Consider the following 23,210-nt stretch of genomic DNA (forward strand, 5'->3'; position numbering starts at 1 on the left):
ACTGTTTTATTATACACAAACTTACCTTCATTATTTTCAAACTTAGGGCATTATACGTCAATCATCTTACAATAATTGCACATTTATCTGGTTTTGTGCATTTTTAACTACCTATCTTACACATTTTCTTACACAATTGTACTTGTGTAAGAAAAGTGTAAGAACTTTTACAAAAAACCAAGCAACCCATCACCATCAAGTGTACTTTTCGGCTTTGACTTTCAAAGTGGGTAGTTTTGCAAGACATTTTATTGATGTGGGTAGATTTAATTCCACCCCTTAAATTATTTTGTTACGTGATTTTTTTTTTCTTGATATAGTAATTTATTTGAATGATAATAAAGGACTAAAGGAGTATTTTTGCATATTTCATTATACCAACTATTAGGAAAACACACACACATGGGTCCAACAATTGACCATAAGAAATTGACTTGTCCAAATATACAAATATTAACAGGTCAAAGTCAACGGTCAAAACAACAATTTGTAAATAAAAAATGTGAAAAAGAGAAAAGATAACAAGGGGAAGAATCAATGCTAACTTTGATATTTATTTATAAATTAACAATTAAATAATAATAACTAATAACAGCATGATTCGAATCCAAAACTTTTGACATTAGAACATTCACAACAAAGAACCCCTAATGGTTAGGGGCTCTCTGGAGAGCAGAGGCTACATAGCCACCCCACAAAAATAAAATGTTAAATGAAATTAAAAATTTATTAAATTGAAACTTGAAAATTATAATAATCCTAAAAAATTTACATTAAAAATAAAATTTAAAATTACATCAATTTAAAACATATCCTAAATATTACTAGAGATTGCATCCTCGACGTTTGAAAATCTCATCTATCATTTGCTTAAGTATTGCTAATTTAACGACTATTTCGAACTTAAAAATAAAATTGAATCCAACGACTAGATTAAATAAAAAAATATATTTTTTTTTAATATGACAAGTGCACTGCACGCGCCTTTTATAAAATTGTTCGAACCAAGCTCAATTTCACGAGCCATCGATCGAACTCGGCACGGCAGCAAAGCGGGGCTCGCACAATCGCTAAACCAAGACTCACACCCGATCAACGCTAGATTTTTCTTATTTTTAATAAATTATATACATAAATAAAAAAATTTAAAGTGAGCATGACAATAAACTCGAACACAAGACCTTATGGGCTTTGGGCGTGCATGGGTTGCAGGACCAACGCTAACTTTTGATATTGTGAGTTGTGACAAACATGTGGAATCAAATTAACTGATAAATTTACTGAGAGAAAAGTCTGTTGCAAATAAAATACTTCTACCAATCCCTAAGAAGCTTCTCTTCTCTTCCAAAATTTCAACATCTTGCTTCTTCTTTTTTCCCTTTTTCCTATGTAGTTTTTTAATTTATTTTTTCTTTTTTTGAACGGATTTCATTTTATTTTTTCAAGATCAGTTTTTTCGTACAATACCTGTAGCTGTCCCATTTCCCTACCTGTTACTTTCTCCCTCCCATCATTTAAAAAACGCGTTATAAATTTTCTAATCCCACTGCGCTTATTTTTCTTCATCAAAATCCTACTTTCCTTATTTTTCATTTCCCAGTTCAGAGCATCCTGCTCCAACAAACCAGCAGGATTCTTGAGGTCTAACGCCATAGTTGCAGATTCTTGTGTTTATATGTATTTATAGTTGCAAACTTTTGTTGAAATTTCTGTGTATTTTGCTCATGATTATACAAGTATTTATTTATGTTACTGATCAGTCTGATCTGGTGTGTGTGAAACCCTAAATGATCAAGACAAAGAAACGTTACCTTTGTTTCTCTGCACATTCTTGAATTTGAGGAAAGTTTTCCTCTTGCAGCTCTCTCTCTCTCTCTCTCTCTCTGGCTCTTGTTGAAGTCAGTATTCAAACAAGGGAGGCTGCAATAGTCAGTCTTGAGTTATAGTCAACCTACACCATTATCCATCTTCCCTATGTTTTTTTCCAAATTTGAGTGGTAAATTCTACTGCAGATTCTCTAATTCTTCTGTTGCACAAGTCCATGCTCTTCAAAAACCTTGATTTACCGATATTCCACAACAAAAAGATTCAATCTTTGCTCTCCATTCAACAACCAAAACAGCCTCATTTTCTTCATTCAAGAACAAGTCGTGAGCCGATGGCCGATATCACCGATGCGGAACGTCACGTTGTTGCCGCATCGTATCACCTGGTCAAGGCCCTTCAAGCAACCAAGATCCTGAGCAATGATGCGAGGAGACTTCTCGAAGACCTCGACGTCCATTTGTCCACAGTGATCAAGCTCAATGAAAATGAATCAAAAGCAGATAACATCAGAGAGCTCGAGACGAGGCTCGTCTCGTCCCACCAAACCATCATGAGTCTGCATTCGAGCTACTCGAAGATCTGGGCTTCCAATCCTGTGATAGTCTTGGAATACTTACAAGCAGTTGGCGAGGTTCAGAGATTGATTGAGATTCTTGAAGATATGCCATTGAATCGACTGAGAAAGGAGGTTCTTGATCAGGCAAAAACTACTCTGCAGATGGCTATGGACAGGCTACAAAATGAGCTGATCCACACACTTGTGCAGAACAGACAGTGCTTCGAGCACGAATACGTGTCCTCACTCCCAGTTTGCGAAGTGTATCCAATATACGAGGAGTCCGTCATCTCCAACGAAGATGACTCGGTCGAGGATGCGTCTCTCAAGGGCCGTAGCAGTTCGGAGACCGAGGAATGCGCGATGGATCTGATCCATCCGGATGTGGTTCCTCAAATCAAGTCCATCGCAGATACAATGTTCGCCTCGGGCTATGCTCAGGAGTTCTGTATGGCCTTCACCGCGTTCTGGAAGGATATATTTGCGGAGTACTCGATGATCCTCTATGTGGAGCAGCTTAGCATCGAAGACGTGCAGCAGATGGAGTGGAAGCACTTGAACTCGAGAATCAGGAAGTGGCGCGTGGCGATGAGGAGAATCATCGGCGTCTATCTTGGCAGCGCAAAACGGCTGTTCGACCAAGTTCTCGGAGATTACGGCCATATCAGCTCAGCTTGCTTGCTTGAGGCTTCAAGGGGGCCTCTCTTCTGTCTCTTGAATTTCGGTAATGCTGTGTCAATTGGACCCCACGGGCCCGAATGGCTCTACTGCTTGCTCGATATGTACGAAGTTGTAGCTGATCTCGTTCAGGATCTGGATGCCTTGTTCCCACAAGAGACAGAGTCGTTGATCAGGATCGAGTTCCACGAGCTTCTGTCACAACTACGAGAATCTGTTAGAGTCGTCCTCAAAGAGCTAGGAAACTGCATTGCAGCATGCCCTTCTACTACCCCTTTCCAAAATGGAGGGATTCACCCCCTAACAAAGTATGTCGTCAACTACATCTTGTGCTTTGCTGAATACGAGGATACGGTTCATTTGCTTCTTCAAGATCCACAACACGACAGGGAGCGTGGAGACGAAGAGCAGAGCACGGATGTTGTGGTGGATCCTAATCCCACTTGTGCCTTGGCAATGTACCTACAGTCACTCACATCAATTTTAGAAGCAACCTTAGACAAGAAATCGAGTTTATACAGGGATCCTTCATTGAAGCATATCTTTTTGATGAACAATATTCACTACACGGTTGAGAAGATCAAGAATTCTAAAGTCAGCCACTACTTTGGGGATGATTGGATCAAAAAACACTTTGTGAAGTTCCGGCAGCATGCAATGTATTACCAAAGAACGACGTGGAGTTCTTTACTAACCTTTCTTCGTGATGATGGGAAAGTCGGGAAGGCAACTCTAAAGGCGAGATGCCAAGACTTCACCGCTGCTTTTGAGGATCTGTACAAGAGCCAGACAAGATGGGTCGTCCCGGATCCTCAACTCCGTGAAGATGTGAGGATATCAGCTTCCAAGACGGTTATCCAAGCATACCGCAACTTTGTCAATAAGATTATCAATTCTATTGGCGAAAAGCACATCAAGTACACCGAACAGGAGTTGGGAATGCACATCATGGATCTTCTTGAAGGGTCATCGAAATCATTGAACCATTCTCGAAAGAGGTGACATGGATGATTTCAAATGCATTTGTTCTTCCTAGTTTTTACTAATCTTTTGTTGTTGTTCTGTAGTATGTATTTCAGTGTCAATTGTTAACATTCCAAATTTTGTAATGTTAGCTGTACATTATATATGTTATGCCCTCCCATATGTAACATAATCATATTCTGTCGGCAAAAAATTGTAGAAAAATAACAGCATAGAATTACCATTATGAGCTTACTCTCGATGTGCTTCTGAATGAGATGGCCTTCTGACTAGCATTCTGCTCCATTGCCAATCAAGTCTGCAATATGTATTATTTTATCTGTCATGTGTTTAAAAACAGAATTCGTCGAAAAAAAGTGGAGAATCTCACTCTTCCAACATAGCAGAGAAACCATCAGAATCAAATTTAAGTGCCTGATCCCATTTACCATTTCCTTGCCGTATCAAGTTATGAGTCCAAGGTAAGATGTATTAGCATGTCGATTAACGTCCTAACAGAAATCTAGAAGCAAGCAAAAGTAACAAAATACTCATTCCTAGTTATTTCAAATTGGATTGTTCCCGTACCATACTTCAGCCCGTCCATCGCCGTGTCAAAATTATCATGCTTCTGCAATATTGAGATTCAATAATAATAAAAAAAGGAGCCATTAGGAAGAGTATGCAGAAAATATGAAATATCCCTTCAACTAAAAAGAGTCTAGAAGTGCCGTACCGTGTCTAGAAGCAATCCCACCGGTCCTGAAGCTTTTTGGAGCATGTGTGACAAAAGATACTATATTCAATGCACATTAATATCACCAGAAAACTTCCAAAAGACATTGAATGTATGTCAAACTAATTCATGGATGGGTGAGAGTGATCCAACATTTCGTGATTCTGAAAACATTGTCCTAGATTGACCGTTTCATTTCAATGTCGAGGAAGATATAGCAAAGAGGACTGTTGACCATAAAAATCAGAGCATTATGCTACTAGTTTGAATGTCATCATATGTTTCCTCATTTCACCAACATCAGCTAGGACTTAGAATGCCCATCGACTATAGGAAGAATGTGGAAATAAATGTTATGCGGTATATAAGATATTACCACCATACAATTTGGGAAGACTATGTGCTTGGGACCACAAAACTCCTTGTATCTCAGCTCCCTGGTAATAGAGCTGGTCCTTTATAATGACAAAACCCGAGCTAAGTATAAATCGTACCTAAATATGCTAAATGCACATATGGTACTCTTTAACAATAAATTTTAGTACAGAAACTGTATACTTTAATGACAGAAACACATATTCTTAAACACCAGCAAAGTAAACAAGAGAAATGGATCATATATTCTCAAACTACAGTGCATCTTTCCATCTTCAGAAGAGGTGCATTCAGATACAAAAGTTATCAATTTTCTTGAGATTCATGTATCTTGACAAGCTCAAAAATAGTACTATGCTCGATGTGGACAACACCACTGGCCCTTAGTGCACATTGAACTTTTCATAACATTTAATGCTAAAAAGGTATTAATAACATTTCCTGAAGGGTAGTTAGTGCTAGAAGTGCCCCAACCATATGAAGGGTAATAATAACATTTCCTGAAGGGTAGCATTTAATGCAATAAAATTACCAGTGGAAAAGTATGCAAACTATGCTGCTAAAAATACTTGGATGTAGTTGATGCAGACGCAGTATACAAGCAGTTAAAAACAGCACATAAATGCTGTACCCGTGCAAAAGGAGGATAAGGCTTGAAAATAAGAAACAATAGAAGCGTTCACTGGTCAATCAGCAAAGTGAAAAGAGGGCATCTTAGTGTTCACTGCGTTAGAAATGGCCTTACACTTATACATGGTCACTTTCTGAAATAAATTTAGCCTGCAGCTGTGTGAATCAATGTGCGTCTTTATAGAACTTCTGAAGATAGGTTAAATCAAGTAGCCACTACTAGAAAATAAATCAAGTGTTTTGAATATTGAGATCCCAATGGTGCTTGGTGTTGCGCCTTGGCATCTGCCAAGATAGCTTGCATCCAGTCACAGGCCCTATAATATAGTATTTGTGTAAAGGTAAAGAAAATTCAAGCAGCGCTTAGTTAGAGTTTTGAAAAAGAGGAATTCCATCTCTCCACGATGAAAAGATTTCCACGTTCTTGTAACTTCACATTTGTTCCTCCTTCAACTAAACATATGGCTATCTTGTAACAGACTAACAGCTGATGTCCACGATATACAGATGCTCTTGGGTAAATTGCAAATGAATTCTCAAGAGGGGAAAACAAGCCTGGTGGAGGACACAGAATTAAAAATTCTCTCATATAACAGTATCTAAACAGAGGAAAACGCGAATTTGGATATTTCTGCTAGTTCCTGGATTGGTGGTAATCCATGATTCAGTTTTGAAACGACACCATCAATTCCTGAGTAGTTTTCAGTCTTGTCTAAGCAATCTATCATAGATACTTCTATGCAATGTATCTGTGACTAGTTTATTTAAATAATGCAGCCGTAAGGCCCAAAAATGCTACCTCAGGAGATTATCAGAGGTGTTTACCATTAGGCATCGTCATTACAATTATGATCTTGTTCTAGTTCATGACATCTACGTTCTTCAATCTTCCCCAGTCACACTTCTAGCTATAAATAACATAATAATGCCACAAAAAGGGGAGAAATGATAAGACAACCTGCCACTAGTCTTACTAAGCTTCTAGCTATAAATAACATAATAATGCCACAAAAAGGGGAGAAATGATAAGACAACCTGCCACTAGTCTTACTAAGGAATCTCAGCTTGTTTCCAATAACATATAAGCCGGTGTATCTAGGTAAACTCATAGTGAGGATGCTGACCGCCTGACATGCAATCAAGGTGACTTCACTTCAGCTTATGCAAGGAATTACAGAAGCAACAAGCAACAGTTCCAAATTGAATACGAATAAATATCATAGATAATGTCTCATAAATCTAAAACATCAATAGGTTCATAGAACATTGTACAACAAAAGTTTCAAGCAACAGCCTGGTCAATAAATAAAACAACACGCCTAGTAGGACAGAGAAAGGAAGTGCAGGTAAAGCCTTTCGATAAAATGCAAGGAGCATCAGGGTTATACCAAGACCAGCTATGACAGCAAGGTAGCACGCATACACTGTCATGAAATCATACATAGCAGCTCTTCCAACTAAAACACTGTAAAAGATAAAATCGCCAAGTCCAAGCTTGATCGCACCAGAGGATCCCAAGCCAATTCCTTCAAGCGCCAAATTTTCATTCGAAACAGCATTGTCCGAAATTCTAATATTAATATGTTGTATGAGAGGAGCAGCAAGCTCAGAATTCCCTCCCAATGCCCTTCCCTCTTCAGCATCAACAATAGTCCTCTCACTCTCACTCTCACCATATAAGTAAGTCCTCAAACTAGAATCAGAAACAAGATCAGACCTAAGCCTTTGATCTTCATCAAAATCACCCCTTCCTTCTCTCCAAACCCTTCTCCTCACCACACCATCACTCAAACCAGCATCACTAATGACCGGTCGTGCCTCATAAACAAGAGCAGGGATATCTTCATCCCTAGACATAGCAAGCTCCACCAAGAGCCTCAACGGCCCGCCAGGCAACAAAACTGCGGCTAGATCATACAAGGACATAGCAACCAAGAGCGCCCACGTCGTCCACTCGGGCAATAGGGTAAACCAATAAGCAACCAACATCCCAATGACAACCAAGTAAGCTTGAGTCACAAAAATAGCCATTTTGGACATGAACACAGCCATAACACCAACAACAGTGAAATTATACAAGGCGACCGCAAAAGTAACGCAATCAATCGGAAAGCTTGAAACTTTAATCAAGAAAAGGGCAATCTCACCCCCCATGAAGCCCAGAACGAGGAGAGAAGAGAAACCCATGTAGTATTTCAAGAATTTAGTGCATCTGAAGTAGAAGAGGAGCACTAACAGGAAAGTGGCGACCGTCACAACGGCAACGAATACGAGAGAGTTCAAGAGAGCGCCTTTGAGCTTGTCCCATATAGAATCTGAGCTGCTCTCGTTGTAGGCCATGGTGGCCATGGTTGCAAATGAGAGGCTGTCGTCCAAGGAGGAACCCTCGTTAAGGATAGAGACGAGAATTACCACCAACAGCATACATATTGAAACTGGGGTTATGATTCTGATGATTTCTTCGCCGCATGTTTCGAGGATTGTTTTGGGTTTGGCATTTTGCTCCATTTTGGATCGAGAATTGTTGGATTCTGGGGGGGGAGTGAAGACTGATGAAGCGTCGATTTCCGGAAATTTTAGCAGATTTTATTGAGCCCCAAACGCGTCATTCTTGTGAATTGCGTCTCGAGATAAATAGATCGAGCTGCTTCATGTTCGTCTCGAGATTCTCCATTACAAGTTTATTTAATCTCCGACGACAAACATGATAAATAAGTGGGTTTTCTTTATTTTACTTTAAAACTTATAACTACAATCCCAAAAAATGTGAAAGTATCTTTTCCTCTCATAAACCCAAATTAAAAAATTACTACTACTGAAATGAAACAAATTACTACTGACTTTTCATAAGTACTAGTATTATTCTAATTTATGTTTGAATTCGTTTTATATAAATGAACATATAAACGAATTAAACTAAGTTAAATTGTACTATTAGGCTTATTGTGTATCCTCTCTGAATCCAAAGTATACAAGATTCTGGTGCAAATTGAGAGTATTATGGCAGGAGAAAGAACTACAGCCATCACACATGTCTTTTAAATCCCAATTATGCTATTTACAGGGTGTTTACTTTTTTAGATAGATAAAATATACTAATTGAATAAATAATCAAATGATCAAACGAGTTCAATTAGCCTTTTTTAATATCTATTCAATCACCCAAGGTAAAATGCCCTCACTAGTACCTGCTTTCTGTGTTTAATGAGTCTCGAACTCAGGAAATTAAATCAGGATATTGCTGTTAAAGCAGTTGCAAAAATGTTATGGGAAGTAATAAACAAACTGCAGATGATTACAATGAATAACATATCAAAGCGATACACAGAATTCATGTTTCCACGTTTCAATATATTCCACTATATATCTTGCTAACACAATCTCTGAGACATTATCAAGCGAAATCATACACATTCTTGACGACACTAGACTGGAAATTTTGAGGAGGAATGAAGTATTTCTTGACAAGGAGAGTGAGGGTATTGGTGCTGCTTTCATCGGAAAAGCCTGGGTACCGATCTCTTAGGGATTTTGCCATCGAGTTTTAGTCTTCGATATGCTTCTCTCATGTGGCACGGCCTGATTGGTCCTGTATCCCTTCTCTCTGCCATCACTACTCTGGCTGCAACCATAATTCTAAAAATGAGAGATAGAGATGGAGAGAATTTAAAGCAGTATTACTGAGAACAAGCTATTATACCTGTTTCTACAAGCTCCCCGACAAACATTTTTGCTATTCCAGATACCACAATAGTCATAGGTTGCGTGATCTTAGCACTTCCAGTCATGTTTGTTAATAACTGAATTTAAGAAGTATAATCAGATCAAATCTCGGACAAGTAAAATTATTATCTCATGAGAAAAGAGATGCACCATGAATCAGCCTACCCTTTTCATGTTAGCTTTCTGAAATCCAGATCTTCGAAACGATTCATACCTACTCATTTGCTCCTCTGTAAAATGAGACAAAATCTCCCTAAAGAAGAGATTATGTTAGATGATCTTATAAACTGAGAAAGATAAGGAATAAAGCATATTTAGGTTTGACAGAAAATATACATGTCCCGTATAGAGAGAAACCAATACTTGCATCTTCTTTGACAATAAGAACATCAATTATTTAATGCTTATCAAGAACTTATGAGCAGAATAAGGGACCATTTTCTACATTGTGTGAGATGGGTAAATATGGAGCGGAGAAGAGTAGTGTACAGTAAGATAAATAAACAGTACTGAAGGAGTATGAATACAGTTTTAATATTTCTTTGCCAAACAGTATTATAAAAAATTGACCAAAGCAAGAAAATATTTTTAATTATCAATTTTCAGATAATCTTATGGAAATTTCAGAAAATTTCACTTTGCAATTTGTATCCAATCAATCCCAGATTCCCAAGGGAAAATAATTATCAAATTCCATTTGCAGTAGCACTTGCAACTTTATCAGAAACACTTAGTTTGTGTCTAAAATGGTCCTCGTGTAGCTTATGCAACAAGGTATATACACTTTCAGTAAAAGTTAGATAAAAAAATCTCCACAAACGGAAGTCAAGGGTTGTCGACTTCTCAGCATACTTGCATATCTCAAATATAAGGATCAACCACTAAATAAGAACATAGATATTTCTTTCGACGAAACAGTTTCCGTGAGAAACCCCCAGTAATTACTATTCAGATGGCATTGCTAACAAAACTAACATTGGAAAATGTGCAAACTTTAAGCAGGTTTCTGGAGAATAACATAATACTCATGTAAGACTCTGTAGAGGCTCATTAAAATAAATTAGTCAACTTACTGCATCTTAGCTGTTTTTGTAGGGTCACCACTAGGTCGAAGCTTGCCAAGCTCAACATCCATGTTCTCTTCTTCTTCGTCGTCATCATCCTCTTTATTCTTGCCAATTTGGCCAACTGTCCCCGCGGGAACTGACCCAGCAGCTGCAGTTGATGGATCAGCAGCAAGAACATTAGCATTCATGTCTGGATCCCCACCACTGGGGCCAGCTGCAGCTTGTGATTCATTCTCATCAAGACCCACAGGGGATTCTGGTGGTGATTCCTCTTGCTCCTCGAAAGCAATCTCAAATGGATCCTTGGACTTCTTCATATTAGTTACCTATAAATGGTTTTCTATAGATCCTCAAAACTTATGAAGCCTTCAACTGATATAATAGCAAAAGAGCAGGCAAGACACAAATGGAATCACAATTTCTTTATGTCCAGAGTCTCGATAACACCCAGTTTCACAAATTTAAGAGAGGTTATCGCAGAGGAAAAATGTACGGCAGCATCATACCTGGATTTATTTTGGTTTCCACTACAGATTTTGTTTCTTTCCCCCTCTCACTAATCTGGAAACTGCAGAAGCATGAAAAGAAGAAGCTCATGTCTAAGAAGATATGGGACAGGTGAGCATAATCCACTCTAAATACTACTCCATATACAGTCTTCAAAGGTCAAATATAAGTCATGGGATAATTGGGTGCATAGGAAACAAATTTGTATAATATAAAGAGCATACTTTGAAGGTTCCATGAGAGACATATCATGCCCGGTAGATGATAGCGATATCGTCCACCGTAAACCAAAGCAATGGCTAGATAGATTGATGTGTGTATATATATATATATATCAATACTTCAAGAAAGGCTAAGATCAGGTGACATCACTTTGAATATCGAGGCTCAGATTACAAGACAGCACATCTATATCATTCATCGAAGGCAGGTTTATTCTAGAAAGAGTAACAATTTTGCCCTAATTTACAGCAAAAAAAAATAATCAAAAGTCGAACTTCTAAAACAGACTAATAGACTGCCGGCTTACCTGCAATACCAAAAATTGGGCGTTGGAAACTGCTTCTACTGCAGAGTCGGCGGATGGAGGCGCTGAGGCTGAAGGAGGAGGGGCGGGGCGGCAAGGAAGGCTAGGCGAGGGCCGCGGAGCGGTGCAGTCGTGCACTGCTACTTGCAGCGCTGGGACGGAGGCTCCGAGGCGGACAGCGGTGGTGACGGCGATTTCTCAACGGACGGCCGAGAGAAGTGAGAGATAGGGAGAGAAATTGGATAGAGAGATGAGGGTGGTCAACGGCGAAGAGACGCTGGATCTTAGGAAGGCAAGGGAGGCGGAGAGGGGCAGAGGTTTCTGTTTTAGAAAGTGTTTTGGGGGCGACGACGGAACCAACTTAAAAAAATGTAATTTTATAGGTAAAATCTTCGTCAATCAAAAGTGTGCATGATCGTTCTTCACAATGCTTAACACTATACAGAGCAGCAAAGAACACTTCAGGACATAACTCTATAAAATCATCGTTCACCATTAAATTTCAACAATGACGCAGCAGAGAAAACCCTATAATCAATCCAACAATGACGTCGTTCACATTAAATTTCAAGCTTTACGATTCTTACCGGAGGAGGTCGCGGCGAGCGTCGGTCGTCGGCTGTTGGAAGAGGCGGCGAGGGTGCCTGCTGCGGGCGCGGCGCGACTGTCTAATACTCGACTGGCGAGAGTGGAGACAGAGAGGGGGCTTCGCGGGAGTCGCGGGGCTGGAGTCGCCGAGTCGGGTCCGTCCGGTGCTGGGCAGCGGTCCGGTCCGGTGCAGGTGGGGTGGCTGGCAGCGGCGGCTAGGGTTAGAGACGTAGGGAGGGAAGGCTTCAGTTTTTGCAAATAACAATTTTTAGTTTCAAAGTTCCAGACTTTAGTTTACACTTGACTTAGGGTTAGAATTAGAAATTTGAATTTAAATTTTATTAATATTATTATAAATATTAAATATATAAATTAAATAATTAATTTATAAATATATAGGTCGGTTCGGGTTCGACCAGAACCGACGCGATGAAAATTCAGTCCTACAAATCTGACATACATGTGTCCTGGGTCGGTCCGGTTCGGACGAACCCATCGATCCAGGTGGGTTCGGCTAGTTTGGTTTGGGTCTGCTCACCCTTACCCGCTTGCTTGCTTACCGTCTTAATTTAGGTGATCATTTTGTTAAACTTTTGTTGTAAGGGTTTGAGTACCCCTTGTACTCAATTTTTATTACTCTCTGAGTTATCATAAAATATACAGTATTCAATTGTCATTTTCGTTCGTCCTCATAAAATGTAGTATTCAATTTATTTTTTGTATGATTTTCACTCACAGATCCTTACTCCACTCACAAAACATTACACTTTCAACTACTTTTTAAAATCCATATTATTTATAAGTGGTTACTTTTTATAAGGACGGATGAAGTATATTTTTTCTTATTTTTCAAAATAAAAAAGATGAGTGTTATTAATAGAAGAAGAAAATAAATATTAAATGGGTGTATTATTAATGGAAAAAGAATCCATTTTTATTAGTGAAAGAAGATGTCCAAAAAAACAAAAATATACACTCTTGGCAGTATTAAAATGGCAAAAAATACAAACTTTTATGAGAATCATATGATATAAAAAGTCTAATGTAGATTCATGAAGCTTTATATTAAAATTTGTTGCTTTACTTATGCAACTTATTAGACCGGCTCTTGTTTCTGTCTATATATATAGATAGAGTTTCATTACTTGTGCAACTTTATAGTGCCATCATAATGTGACAACCAACTGTAGATTCATGACGCTTTTGAAACCGCAGCTTAAATTGGTAGCGATAAACAATTGAATGAAAGCTAGTATTAAACTTTGACCCAAATTCCGGTTTCCATAATTCCATATAACACAATAGTTTCACCAAATTTTCATGTTATTTTGATACATAAACTTGTTATTTTCAACATAATTCACAGCAGTCTTCTTCTATCACACCATTTTATCCTACTTGAAAGATGCAAAAAAGTTGATGGTGTCGGAGAGGGCATCAATGAAGTCATCCACATCCTCCTTTGTGTTGTAGAAATGAAGGCTGGCGCGGGCGCTCGCATTCACCCCCAAGTACCGATGAAGGGGCTGAGCACAGTGGTGACCTGATCGAATCGCAACGCCATGCTGGAGAAAAACAAAATACAAGGTAGTAGAATGGATATATATGCTGCTGGAGAGACGAAACACGACAGTTTACAGTATCTGTACCTGTTGGTCAAGAAAAGTTGCAATATCGGTTGGATGAACATCTTCCACATTGAAAGAGCATAGTGCTGCTCTGGTCACACTTCTAGAAGGTTTTGGGCCATAGACGCGGACACTAGGTACTGAGCTCAGTCGATCATAGAGATAATTCGCTAGCTCTACCTGCAAAGGGCAAAAGAAAAACTTAGTGCTCGTTGTTGATGATGCTTACTTTTGGGTCTGAGTAATCTTCAAGACAAGATCAACTTGAAATGAAAAAAAAAAAACAATACTCTACTGTGGAATCGACGTGTGGCTCACAAATACAGCTAATAGACATGGATAAGCACTCATGTGGTCAAATATTACTAGCGAGTCTTACGACCTGGATAATGTGATAAAGGATGTGCAAATAAGTGACTTGAAAGAGCTCAATCAGAGAAGAAAGTATTCCAGTACGAGTAGCTTCCACTTGTGAGAACGAAACAACTAAAGTCAGCAAGGTGACGGAAAAAAATGCACACTTTTACCTCATATTCATGAATCTTTTGCATCCCAATGGTTGACAGATAATCGATTGCGGCCCCCAATCCAATGGCTTCCCCAATAGCAGGAGTTCCAGCTTCAAATCTGTTACATTGGGAAGTAATTTATGTTGAAAACAATGATTAAGGTCGACCCGAACAAAATAGAACATCTAGAAATTCATTCAAAAATTAATACTCCGTATAATTTAACAAATTGGACATTTAATGGTAAAACATAGATTGGAGTTTCTACCCAACTCACAGTAGAATATATAGCCTTAACATGGAGATTTGGACTTATATTAGTGAAGCATCAAAATAGGCACTACCTGAAACTGAGAGGGTAAAAGGACTGATTTAAGTGCAGAAATGAAATGGTGTTGTATATTGGTGGCAAAGATTTTCAAAGTAATCTTTCATATTATCATGTTACACATTGGATAATTCGAATATCGATGCATTTGCTATTGTGCAAATCTGAGAATTATTTCCTATTAATGTTTCCTATCAAGTTTACAAAATTAACTTTTTCCTTATGGAGTCTAGACAAGCAACAAATAGTTATCCATTTTGGTATTACCCAAGCGTAACTTCACCCAAATACTAAATCAATGCCAAAAAGTGCTTGTTCATATCACGGAAGCCAAGTCATGTTGCACTTGTTGCACAATTCTTACAACTAATATTGATCTATCGCACGTAAGACACTCACCTAGATGGAGGTTCAGCATAGGTTGAGTGATCCAAATATACATCTGATATCATTTCACCACCACCTGAGAATAATGTCATAGAGGTTTAAAGAGACAAACTCTGAAAATACTAAAAACCAGAAATTCACGACTCAGCAATCATAATAGGAATTACAAAGCTATTTCATATTCAAAAGTGAAATAAAACAAACATGGCTACTCACAGGAGAGGGAAAAGGATAACTCACCTAAGAAAGGAGGCATGGAAGACAAGAGCTCACTTTTACCATATAAGAACCCAATGCCTGTAGGCCCACACATCTGAAGCATGATTAATTCTTCACTTTCAAACACTGACTTACAAGACTTGAGAGCTAACAGAAATAGATACAGACTTAAATCATAATGCAGATGGAAAGGACTTCACCTTATGGGAAGATGCAACCAGAAAATCAGCATCAAGGCTTCTCACATCAACCACCATATGAGGAACACTTTGACAAGCATCAACAAGCACTTTGGCTCCAACATTATGAGCCCAGCTTACCACTTGATCAATTGGAAGAACAGAAGCTGTAGGGAAGGCGGAAGATAAAAGAAATAGGACCACTTGTCATGCACAAGAAACTGTTATTGGGGCTCTTAAAGACTTGAACAGAACTAGCTACTTTTTTTTTGATAAATTACACAAGTAAATAAAGAAATTTAAAGACCGCACGGTGGTGGACTCGAACCTAGGACCTCAAGCTTTGGGCATTAACCACTTACCGCTAGGCCAACACACGCACACACAGAACTAGCTTCTTGACAAAGTAAACCTTATACCATATTTTAAGTAATGAAAAATGGCCAGAAGCAAACATCTACAAAATCTGGTCTTGGTTTCATTATGCCAGATTGACTCCAAGGAATAAAAGCGAGGAGCTTATCCTAGGTGACCGAATGGAATTTTTAATACAGGACCAGAAATCAAGGAGACCAGAAAAGTTGCTTTTGTCAGAAAATAAAACTCACATATCATCTTGCTTCTCTATGTATATTTCATAATATGGGAAGACACAAAATTTTCTTTACTGTGCAGAATCCTACATTAGCAAGCAAACGAACAGCTGTGCATTAATATTAAAGATCTAATGTACATCCACAATAAAAATGACACCATAAGCAGATCAAGATCACGCAGACAATGAACAAGGTCATCAAACCAATTAAAGTTGGTCTCTTTATGCATAGCGAGGTCATAAAGTCCAAAAAATTCCATGAACTGTGGAAAAAAATTGTGGAGTCCAGGAAATAAATTATAAGTATTAGCTAAATAAGCTCCACATCACAGTCCACAGTTATTCATCCCTCTTCACATGGTAGCAGTTCACTTACCTAGCACATTGGAGACATGATGAACAACGACAAGTTTTGCCCGTTTCGAGATCATTTCTCTTAGTTTTTCTACATCTGGAACTTCATCGTCTCCTAAATTTACAAACTTCAATACTGCACCAGTCTTTTGAGCTACAAATTGCCAAGGAACAATAGCACTGTGATGTTCAGCGATGGTAAGTATAACCTGAAAGTTATGAATCATTTTTTATTAGCTAGTCTAACTCATAGCAAAGAAATAAAAAGGTCAGGATTTAAAAAAGAAAGAAAGAGTATGAGCAAAGAGAAAAACAGGCTAATGCATTGCAACATTTCAAGATACTTTAGCAGTGCATCATACTTGCCCTTATTCCATCATTCTCATGTTTACATTCATTGCAAACAGAAAATGAGGAACAGTCCTAAAAACCCACAAGGATCAATACTTTATTATTTTTTAGACAGCCCGGATGGCCTCCATGATAATAAACAAATTATTTACCCCTACATCCATGACAATCTCAATTTATCTATTGAAATGAGTAAGTCTCAAGTACTACACATACATGAAAGTTGCAGCAGCGCCTATAATACAGCCTGAGCTTACCATTTTTCTCAAATGATAGTTCATGGCATTGAGATGAGAAATTTAAATCTTTGTCAATACTAAGAGCATAGGCAAGCTACCTTAACTGCCCACAATGCCACGTTTAAATAAGCATTAGTTCTTAAAAGTGCATGCTGTTACTCATGCCTAAACTATGATAAAAAATCAAGATAACTAGGTCGGATATAGTTCGTGCAAGCTGTGTGCTTTTCTTCATGAAATATTTCAGTAAACTTGTAATTGCAGAGTAAGTGGAAATTTTCAAAAGTGATAAGGCTGTAAGAGGCTCAATCAACATGCATACCTAAATAAAGTAAAAAGCAACAAATTCTGGCATGTAGAAATACAGCAGTCAGTTCCTATCTATAATCACAAAAATACAAGATAAACTTTCAGTGACGCAGCCATCTAAATCAACTCAAACTCACAATCATCAACGTGCTGAATTAGAAGCAAATATGAAAAGGACATAGTTGCAGAAGGAAATTCTATACCTCATCTCCCTCCTTGAGATTCGAAAGACCCCAACTATAAGCCACCAAGTTGATTGCCTCAGTAGCATTTCTCGTAAACACAATCTCTCTACACTCGGATGCGTTTATAAAATTCGCCACCTTCTGCCTCGCCAGCTCATATTCATCCGTCGCCTTCGCACTACACAACACCACCAAAATAAATCAACTGAAATACCCAAACAATCACACAAATTTTCCTCCGCCTCCAAAAAAAATCACCTCAGATAATGAATTCCGCGATGAACGTTCGAATTATACGATTCGTAATAATTGCGCAGGGCGTTCACCACCGCCGCCGGCTTCTGCGACGTGGCGGCGTTATCCAAATACACCAGCCTCTTCCCATTCACCTCCTGCACAATAAAAAATAATTCCCACACAAAAATCAAAACAACGTATAGATAAATTAGGGGGGGAATTTGGAGAGAGTGGAAGTGGAGGTGTGCCTGGTGGAGGATGGGGAAATCGGGTCGGGTGAGGTGCGCGAGGGATCCCGGGCTGAGCTGCGGGTCGGTTGAAAGAGGAGCCGGAGCGGCGGCGGAGGAAGCGAAGGGTGCGGTGCGGAGAGTGCGGTTGGTGCGGTTAGGGTTGGGCTTGATGGTGCGGAGAGAGGGCGGGAGTTTGAGGACGACGGCCTCCATTGATATAATCATCGCCGCCGCTCAAAAGTCCAAGAAGCGCTGCTACCAGTTAACACAGTTAGCTTAGCACCACAACTGACTTCCGCGACATGTGCTGCTTTTCTACTTCTTACTTTTTATTATTACACCCACAATTTATTCATATTCTTCGCAATTGGCTCTGTTCGTTTGATTAGAATCGGGAATTGGTGAAATTGAACGGACTAAACTGCAATTTCTTTCGCTGAATATTTAGTGTTACTTTTGAATTAATTATTGCGTATAATTTAGATGTTGATAAGTATTATATCTGTCACAATTTATCAAGAAAAAGTAAGAAGTATTATATCTGTCACATCGCCTAAATATTTTAGATTTAGTTTTTTTTTTTAATAAAAATATTTAGATTTAGTTAAATATCTATAATTCTGAATTTCTCATAGTGTTTTATGGTATCATAAATCGTGATCTTCGTATTTTTGCGGGGGAATAAATGAAAGGGTGGTTCTATTCATAGCCCTCATTTTACTCCTTATAGCTCCTCTTTTAAAATATTAATAACAATTAATTAAGAATTTACTATTCTACCCTATATTTTATAGCCCCCAAATTTTATTAAACTTTAAATTAATTATCACTTCAATTTTATAACCCCATTTCATGTTAAAGAATTCATAGCCTCCCTTCCCCCATTTGTCCGTTCCCCCATTTCCTATTGAAGAATTCATAGCCTCCCTTCCCCCATTTCTCCGTTCATAGCCCCCATTTTTGAAGAATTAATTTGTTTGCTCAAGTATTGTTGCCTCAAACTGCCTCCCATTTCTCATAACAATTGCCTCAAACAATAGCCGCCAATATCATAGATGTAATTAATCGAATACAATATACTATGCAAATACTAGGGCGTAACCTATCAAATTTCCACGTGTATCACTTTATGTTGTAATTTATAATCGTTTTATATTATTTTTATGATTGTAAATTTGTAATATATGAAATAGTTTATATAATTTTTTTTAATTAATTTAATTTGATCAAATTAAATAGGTGATACGTTTGAAATTATATTTTTTTTTTGAAAGGGAAGAAAAGCATTTATATTAAATCACGACGAGCAATATCCGAAAGCCAAGATGGAAAACTCGACTTCCAGATCATTACACCAGAAGTCAAAAATTTTTGATTAGGATATAAAAGTATTAATTCAATATTAATTTTTGAATTCAAATTTTATGAATTTTTGAGAAATTATATTAATCTCAACTGTTTTTATGAATTCAATATTAATTTTTGATTAGGATATAAAAGTATCTTGTTATATTAGTTTTCATTTGACGAAATTTTATAAGAAGTCAAAAATGTGAAATTGTAAATGTTATAAAAATAAGAAGAGAAAAATATTCAAATTTATGTGTATAAAGTGACATGTAAATTAATATTAACGTCCTAAACTACAATAGGTCTAAACTAAATAAATAAAGATCTAAGACCAGAAAATTGTGCTACTATATCGTTAAATAAAAACCGTGAGATTCATCAAACTGTGCTTTAACATCTTTGTGTACACAAAACATTTATTAAAAAACTGTCACACCGTCGGCGGGATTTCTCAGCAGAAGGAGAAAGTAAGCTGCTATCTCTGCATGAATTAGCATAGCAGATTATTATCCAACAATCAAAATAATGCTTTATCTTGAACTCATATATATCTTCTTCGATCAACCCTCCAGCGCTGATGCTCCAGATATGATCTCTATCAATTCAGTAGTGATGGATGCTTGACGAGTTCTGCAAAATCCAACATATATAAAACATCAACAATTTTCATCACTTCCCTTTCTTTATTCTCCAATTCCAAACAACAAATTAAAAACCAAACCTGTTATAAGTGAGCGTTAGTCTATCGAGCATCTCTCCTGCATTCCTGCTCGAGCTATCCATGGCTGACATTCTCGCACCCTGCTCGCTGCAAGCATTTTCCAACGCTGCATTGAACATCACCTGCACACATCCATCAAAACCTTCAGTATTAGGACAAGCTCATCTCTGATCAGTATTTCCAGGTATACGAAAATGGAAAGAAAGGTCAAACAACATACGCAGGAAAACTGGAACTCGGTGAGATTTTGAAGCACCTCGGACTTTGTCTCAGCACCTTCAAATTCATAGGAATCAAGTTCCACGAGTTTCCCCCCAGCTTCAGCTTCTCTCTCAACAAGCTACACCAGCATCAGATCATTCACTATAAAGTTTATGTGACTGAAAAATGGTGGTAGCTTCAGCTAATCATTCACCTCGGGAGATAGTACAGTTGAAACTGATGGTAAAAACGACACGACTGAATGGAACTTGCTGTATACGATCCTTAGTGCATCATACTCCACATTCTTCAAGATATCATCTGCAAGCATAGCTACCTGCAAACCAAGAGCATCTCCATTTTCCATTTTAGAACCAAAACATTGATAAAAGTGATGTAAGTTTGGTGGTAATCGCGATTGATATTCACAGTTGTAGATAGACAAATTCTACCTGAGTGTAGTTGAGAGGATTTTTCTGCAACTCTGTCATCGATAACTCAATGTCTTGCCTTGAGTCCCGCAAGAGCTGGGCCTTGGCTTTCTCTCCCAAAATGACATATTTACACTCTTTTTCAGGACCTGTGGAACACAATAACAAATGTTAATTCACAATTTACTCTACAATACACAGAGCTAAAGACATGATGAAGCTTGTGGTGTACCAAAGTTCAACTTATGAAGTCCCCTGCTGATCTTGACCGCTGTAGAATTTATTCCACCACAAAGACCCTTGTCTGAAGATATTGTGACAATCACGTTCTTCTTCACATCAACACCTTATGCATCAAAATACATGGGAGAGGTAAGTGAACGTAGAGTGCAAACTAGACATTAAATTTATTGGGCATGAGAATGCAACATGGACGAAAACAAGACTGCTGAAAATAGATGCAACAACCCTGATTCAACTAACTGAGAGTGAGTTACCATAAAGGAAATTTATGTTGTGATAGTGCATGCTTTAAGCGAACAAAATAGTTGATCACTACAAACAATTCCAGATAAGAATGTGTAGAAATATTATACAATCAAACCAAGCAGAAAGAAGATCAGAATAAGGATTGGAAGTACAAAACAGAGATAACAGAAACTACTTCAACATATTGAAATTTTAATTAGATTCCTACTTGGAAGGTCTCCGAGAAGAGCTGTGAATGGCTGCCATAGTCCACGTGATTTTTCAGCTTTAGATTGGATGGCTCGCAGCTTTGAAGCTGCAACCATCTTCATTGCTTTTGTGATTTTCTGAATATTCTTAACACTCTTCATACGGTTGCGGACTGCATGTTCAGTGGTTACCATAAAAATCAGAAAAGATGAAAGCACATCAAGATAAGTTGGAATTCAAGGTAAATGTCCAACAAAGTTACTAAGAATGAATCATACCAACTTGAGTTGAAATAGAACGAACTCCCGAAAGTGCATACTCCCTGTTGACATATGGCAGTTTAGATGCACAAAAGAAAAAACACTACTTATCACATATTGGAAAAGAAAATTTTCCAGAATTGATAAAGGTAATCTTTATGGTAGAAGATAAAAAGTAAAGCAATGATATGCAACCAATTTGATGAGAAAAGCAGAAAAAATCCTCATGCTATATGAAGTTCTTCATTTTGCTATTAATAAACTCACAGGGAATGTAATTCTCAAATTAGATATTCAGAAGAGTAATTCTTTTGAGTCAGGCGGATCCTGATCATCCAAACATAATTTGTCTGTCAAATTACTCCTTATTTTTCCCAGAAATTTTATAAAACACTTGTTTCTTCGAATACAATATGTGAGCATATCAGTAATGTGACCAAATAGCACCTTGAAATCTTGAACTATATAATATTTTTTTTGAGGCATTGAACTATATAATAAGATGTGACTATAATGTTTCACCTAATTATGCATGAGATCGCGCTTAACATGTACGATTACAAGTTTTGATATCATTCACTTATATCACTAAAGTTTTACTTGTGTTTGTATTTGATCCCATCCGTAGGTAAGTCTGCAATTTTTTTTTTCTTTGTCCTCCTTTATTGATCATAGTTGTTCGCTTAGAATCGAAAACGTTATATGAAAACTGCTTAGCATGTCCCGTAAAACATTATCTTAGCAAATGGAGAAGGGGAAAAAGGAAACATTTTAAAACGATGTATTATGTATAGCATTAAAAGGCACTGTGTATTTATGCTGTAAAATATGGCAATGCTATTATTACTTCGAAATTGTTTATTGATATCACATAACCCGATAAATTTTTATATCTAAATTCTGAATAAAAATCTTCCAAATGATTAAGATGTCAATGAAAACACAAAGTCTGAAAGCAGAACACAGCTCGCATACACAATCCAAACACGATTAAGAAGTAAAGAGAAAATAAAAATATCAGATGCATACAAGATCATGATGAAACACATTCAAACAATGAGAAATGGTGATCGCGGCTTACTCGGACGAAGCGAGAGAGTGGCGAATGGTGAGAGGTGAGAAGAGGGAGGCGGCGATTCGCCTCCCTTCGCGTCTCGATGCAGACATAGCCATTGTGAATTTTGAGGTGATACCGATTCGAATTCTTCTTCGAAATGTGAGATTGTGTTGGATTTCTTCAACCGCTCGGATATGAAGAATGAAATGAAATGTAAATTCCGACTGCAGAGGCTGACATGCAGCATCAAGCGCTTTTATACTTTCATTGCCACTCATACGAGGTCGTATTGAGAGGCAAATAGGGAAGTCCATGTATATAATAATATAATTAAAATTGCAAACAAGTACTTTTGTTATTGCCGAATTACATTTGCTAGGAATAATTGCATTTCAAAGTATAAGCTTAACCCAAATTGCAATTAACATTATTTTCATATATTGGCAACGTAATACTCAATCTGTTGGTCTCTTTCCAACCAATTCGTCAATTTTTTTTTTTATTTTTTTTTAAATCACATTTGCTTTGAGAAATTAGAAATTATAGCTTAACAAGTTCAGAGAATCGATATCCAATATTAAATTT

General features: G+C 37.7%; 5 protein-coding genes across 6 annotated transcripts; 1 reads left to right on the forward strand and 4 right to left on the reverse strand.

Annotated features, from left to right (window-relative positions):
• Positions 1-542: 542 nt before the first annotated feature.
• Positions 543-4,272, forward strand: LOC131020325 (exocyst complex component EXO70E2-like). The gene has a single exon (XM_057949061.1). It carries the CDS (start codon positions 2,043-2,045, stop codon positions 4,062-4,064), a length of 2,022 nt encoding a protein of 673 aa, XP_057805044.1. The 5' UTR covers positions 543-2,042; the 3' UTR covers positions 4,065-4,272.
• A 2,694-nt stretch (positions 4,273-6,966) lies between these two features.
• On the reverse strand, positions 6,967-8,529 carry LOC131020326 (presenilin-like protein At2g29900). The gene has a single exon (XM_057949062.1). It carries the CDS (start codon positions 8,272-8,274, stop codon positions 7,006-7,008), a length of 1,269 nt encoding a protein of 422 aa, XP_057805045.1. The 5' UTR covers positions 8,275-8,529; the 3' UTR covers positions 6,967-7,005.
• Positions 8,530-9,043: 514 nt separating this feature from the next.
• LOC131020328 (transcription initiation factor TFIID subunit 11) lies at positions 9,044-12,479 on the reverse strand. 2 transcript variants are annotated; one of them, XM_057949064.1, is made up of 7 exons: positions 12,177-12,479; positions 11,593-12,026; positions 11,063-11,124; positions 10,563-10,882; positions 9,655-9,742; positions 9,467-9,566; positions 9,044-9,388 (listed from the first exon to the last, which is right to left on the reverse strand). In XM_057949064.1, exons 4-7 carry the CDS (start codon positions 10,871-10,873, stop codon positions 9,261-9,263), a joined length of 627 nt encoding a protein of 208 aa, XP_057805047.1. In that variant the 5' UTR covers positions 10,874-10,882; positions 11,063-11,124; positions 11,593-12,026; positions 12,177-12,479; the 3' UTR covers positions 9,044-9,260. The 2 variants fall into 2 exon arrangements, with proteins under 2 accessions (XP_057805047.1, XP_057805048.1); XM_057949065.1 differs by lacking the exon at positions 11,593-12,026 and having other exon boundaries at positions 12,177-12,470.
• A 959-nt stretch (positions 12,480-13,438) lies between these two features.
• On the reverse strand, positions 13,439-18,392 carry LOC131020327 (cysteine desulfurase 1, chloroplastic). Its single transcript, XM_057949063.1, has 10 exons — positions 17,946-18,392; positions 17,719-17,852; positions 17,479-17,638; positions 16,399-16,585; positions 15,449-15,594; positions 15,270-15,342; positions 15,042-15,105; positions 14,333-14,432; positions 13,827-13,985; positions 13,439-13,742 (listed from the first exon to the last, which is right to left on the reverse strand). The coding sequence occupies exons 1-10, from the start codon at positions 18,150-18,152 to the stop codon at positions 13,572-13,574; spliced, it is 1,401 nt and encodes a 466-aa protein (XP_057805046.1). The 5' UTR covers positions 18,153-18,392; the 3' UTR covers positions 13,439-13,571.
• A 1,240-nt stretch (positions 18,393-19,632) lies between these two features.
• LOC131020329 (ATP synthase subunit gamma, mitochondrial-like) lies at positions 19,633-22,911 on the reverse strand. The gene is made up of 9 exons (XM_057949066.1): positions 22,650-22,911; positions 21,587-21,630; positions 21,328-21,480; positions 20,863-20,976; positions 20,652-20,779; positions 20,414-20,536; positions 20,219-20,338; positions 19,999-20,120; positions 19,633-19,907 (listed from the first exon to the last, which is right to left on the reverse strand). Exons 1-9 carry the CDS (start codon positions 22,901-22,903, stop codon positions 19,838-19,840), a joined length of 1,128 nt encoding a protein of 375 aa, XP_057805049.1. The 5' UTR covers positions 22,904-22,911; the 3' UTR covers positions 19,633-19,837.
• Positions 22,912-23,210: the final 299 nt, after the last annotated feature.

This window comes from Salvia miltiorrhiza, chromosome 4 (genome assembly GCF_028751815.1).
Source record: "Salvia miltiorrhiza cultivar Shanhuang (shh) chromosome 4, IMPLAD_Smil_shh, whole genome shotgun sequence".
In the NCBI taxonomy this organism is placed as follows: Eukaryota; Viridiplantae; Streptophyta; class Magnoliopsida; order Lamiales; family Lamiaceae; genus Salvia; species Salvia miltiorrhiza.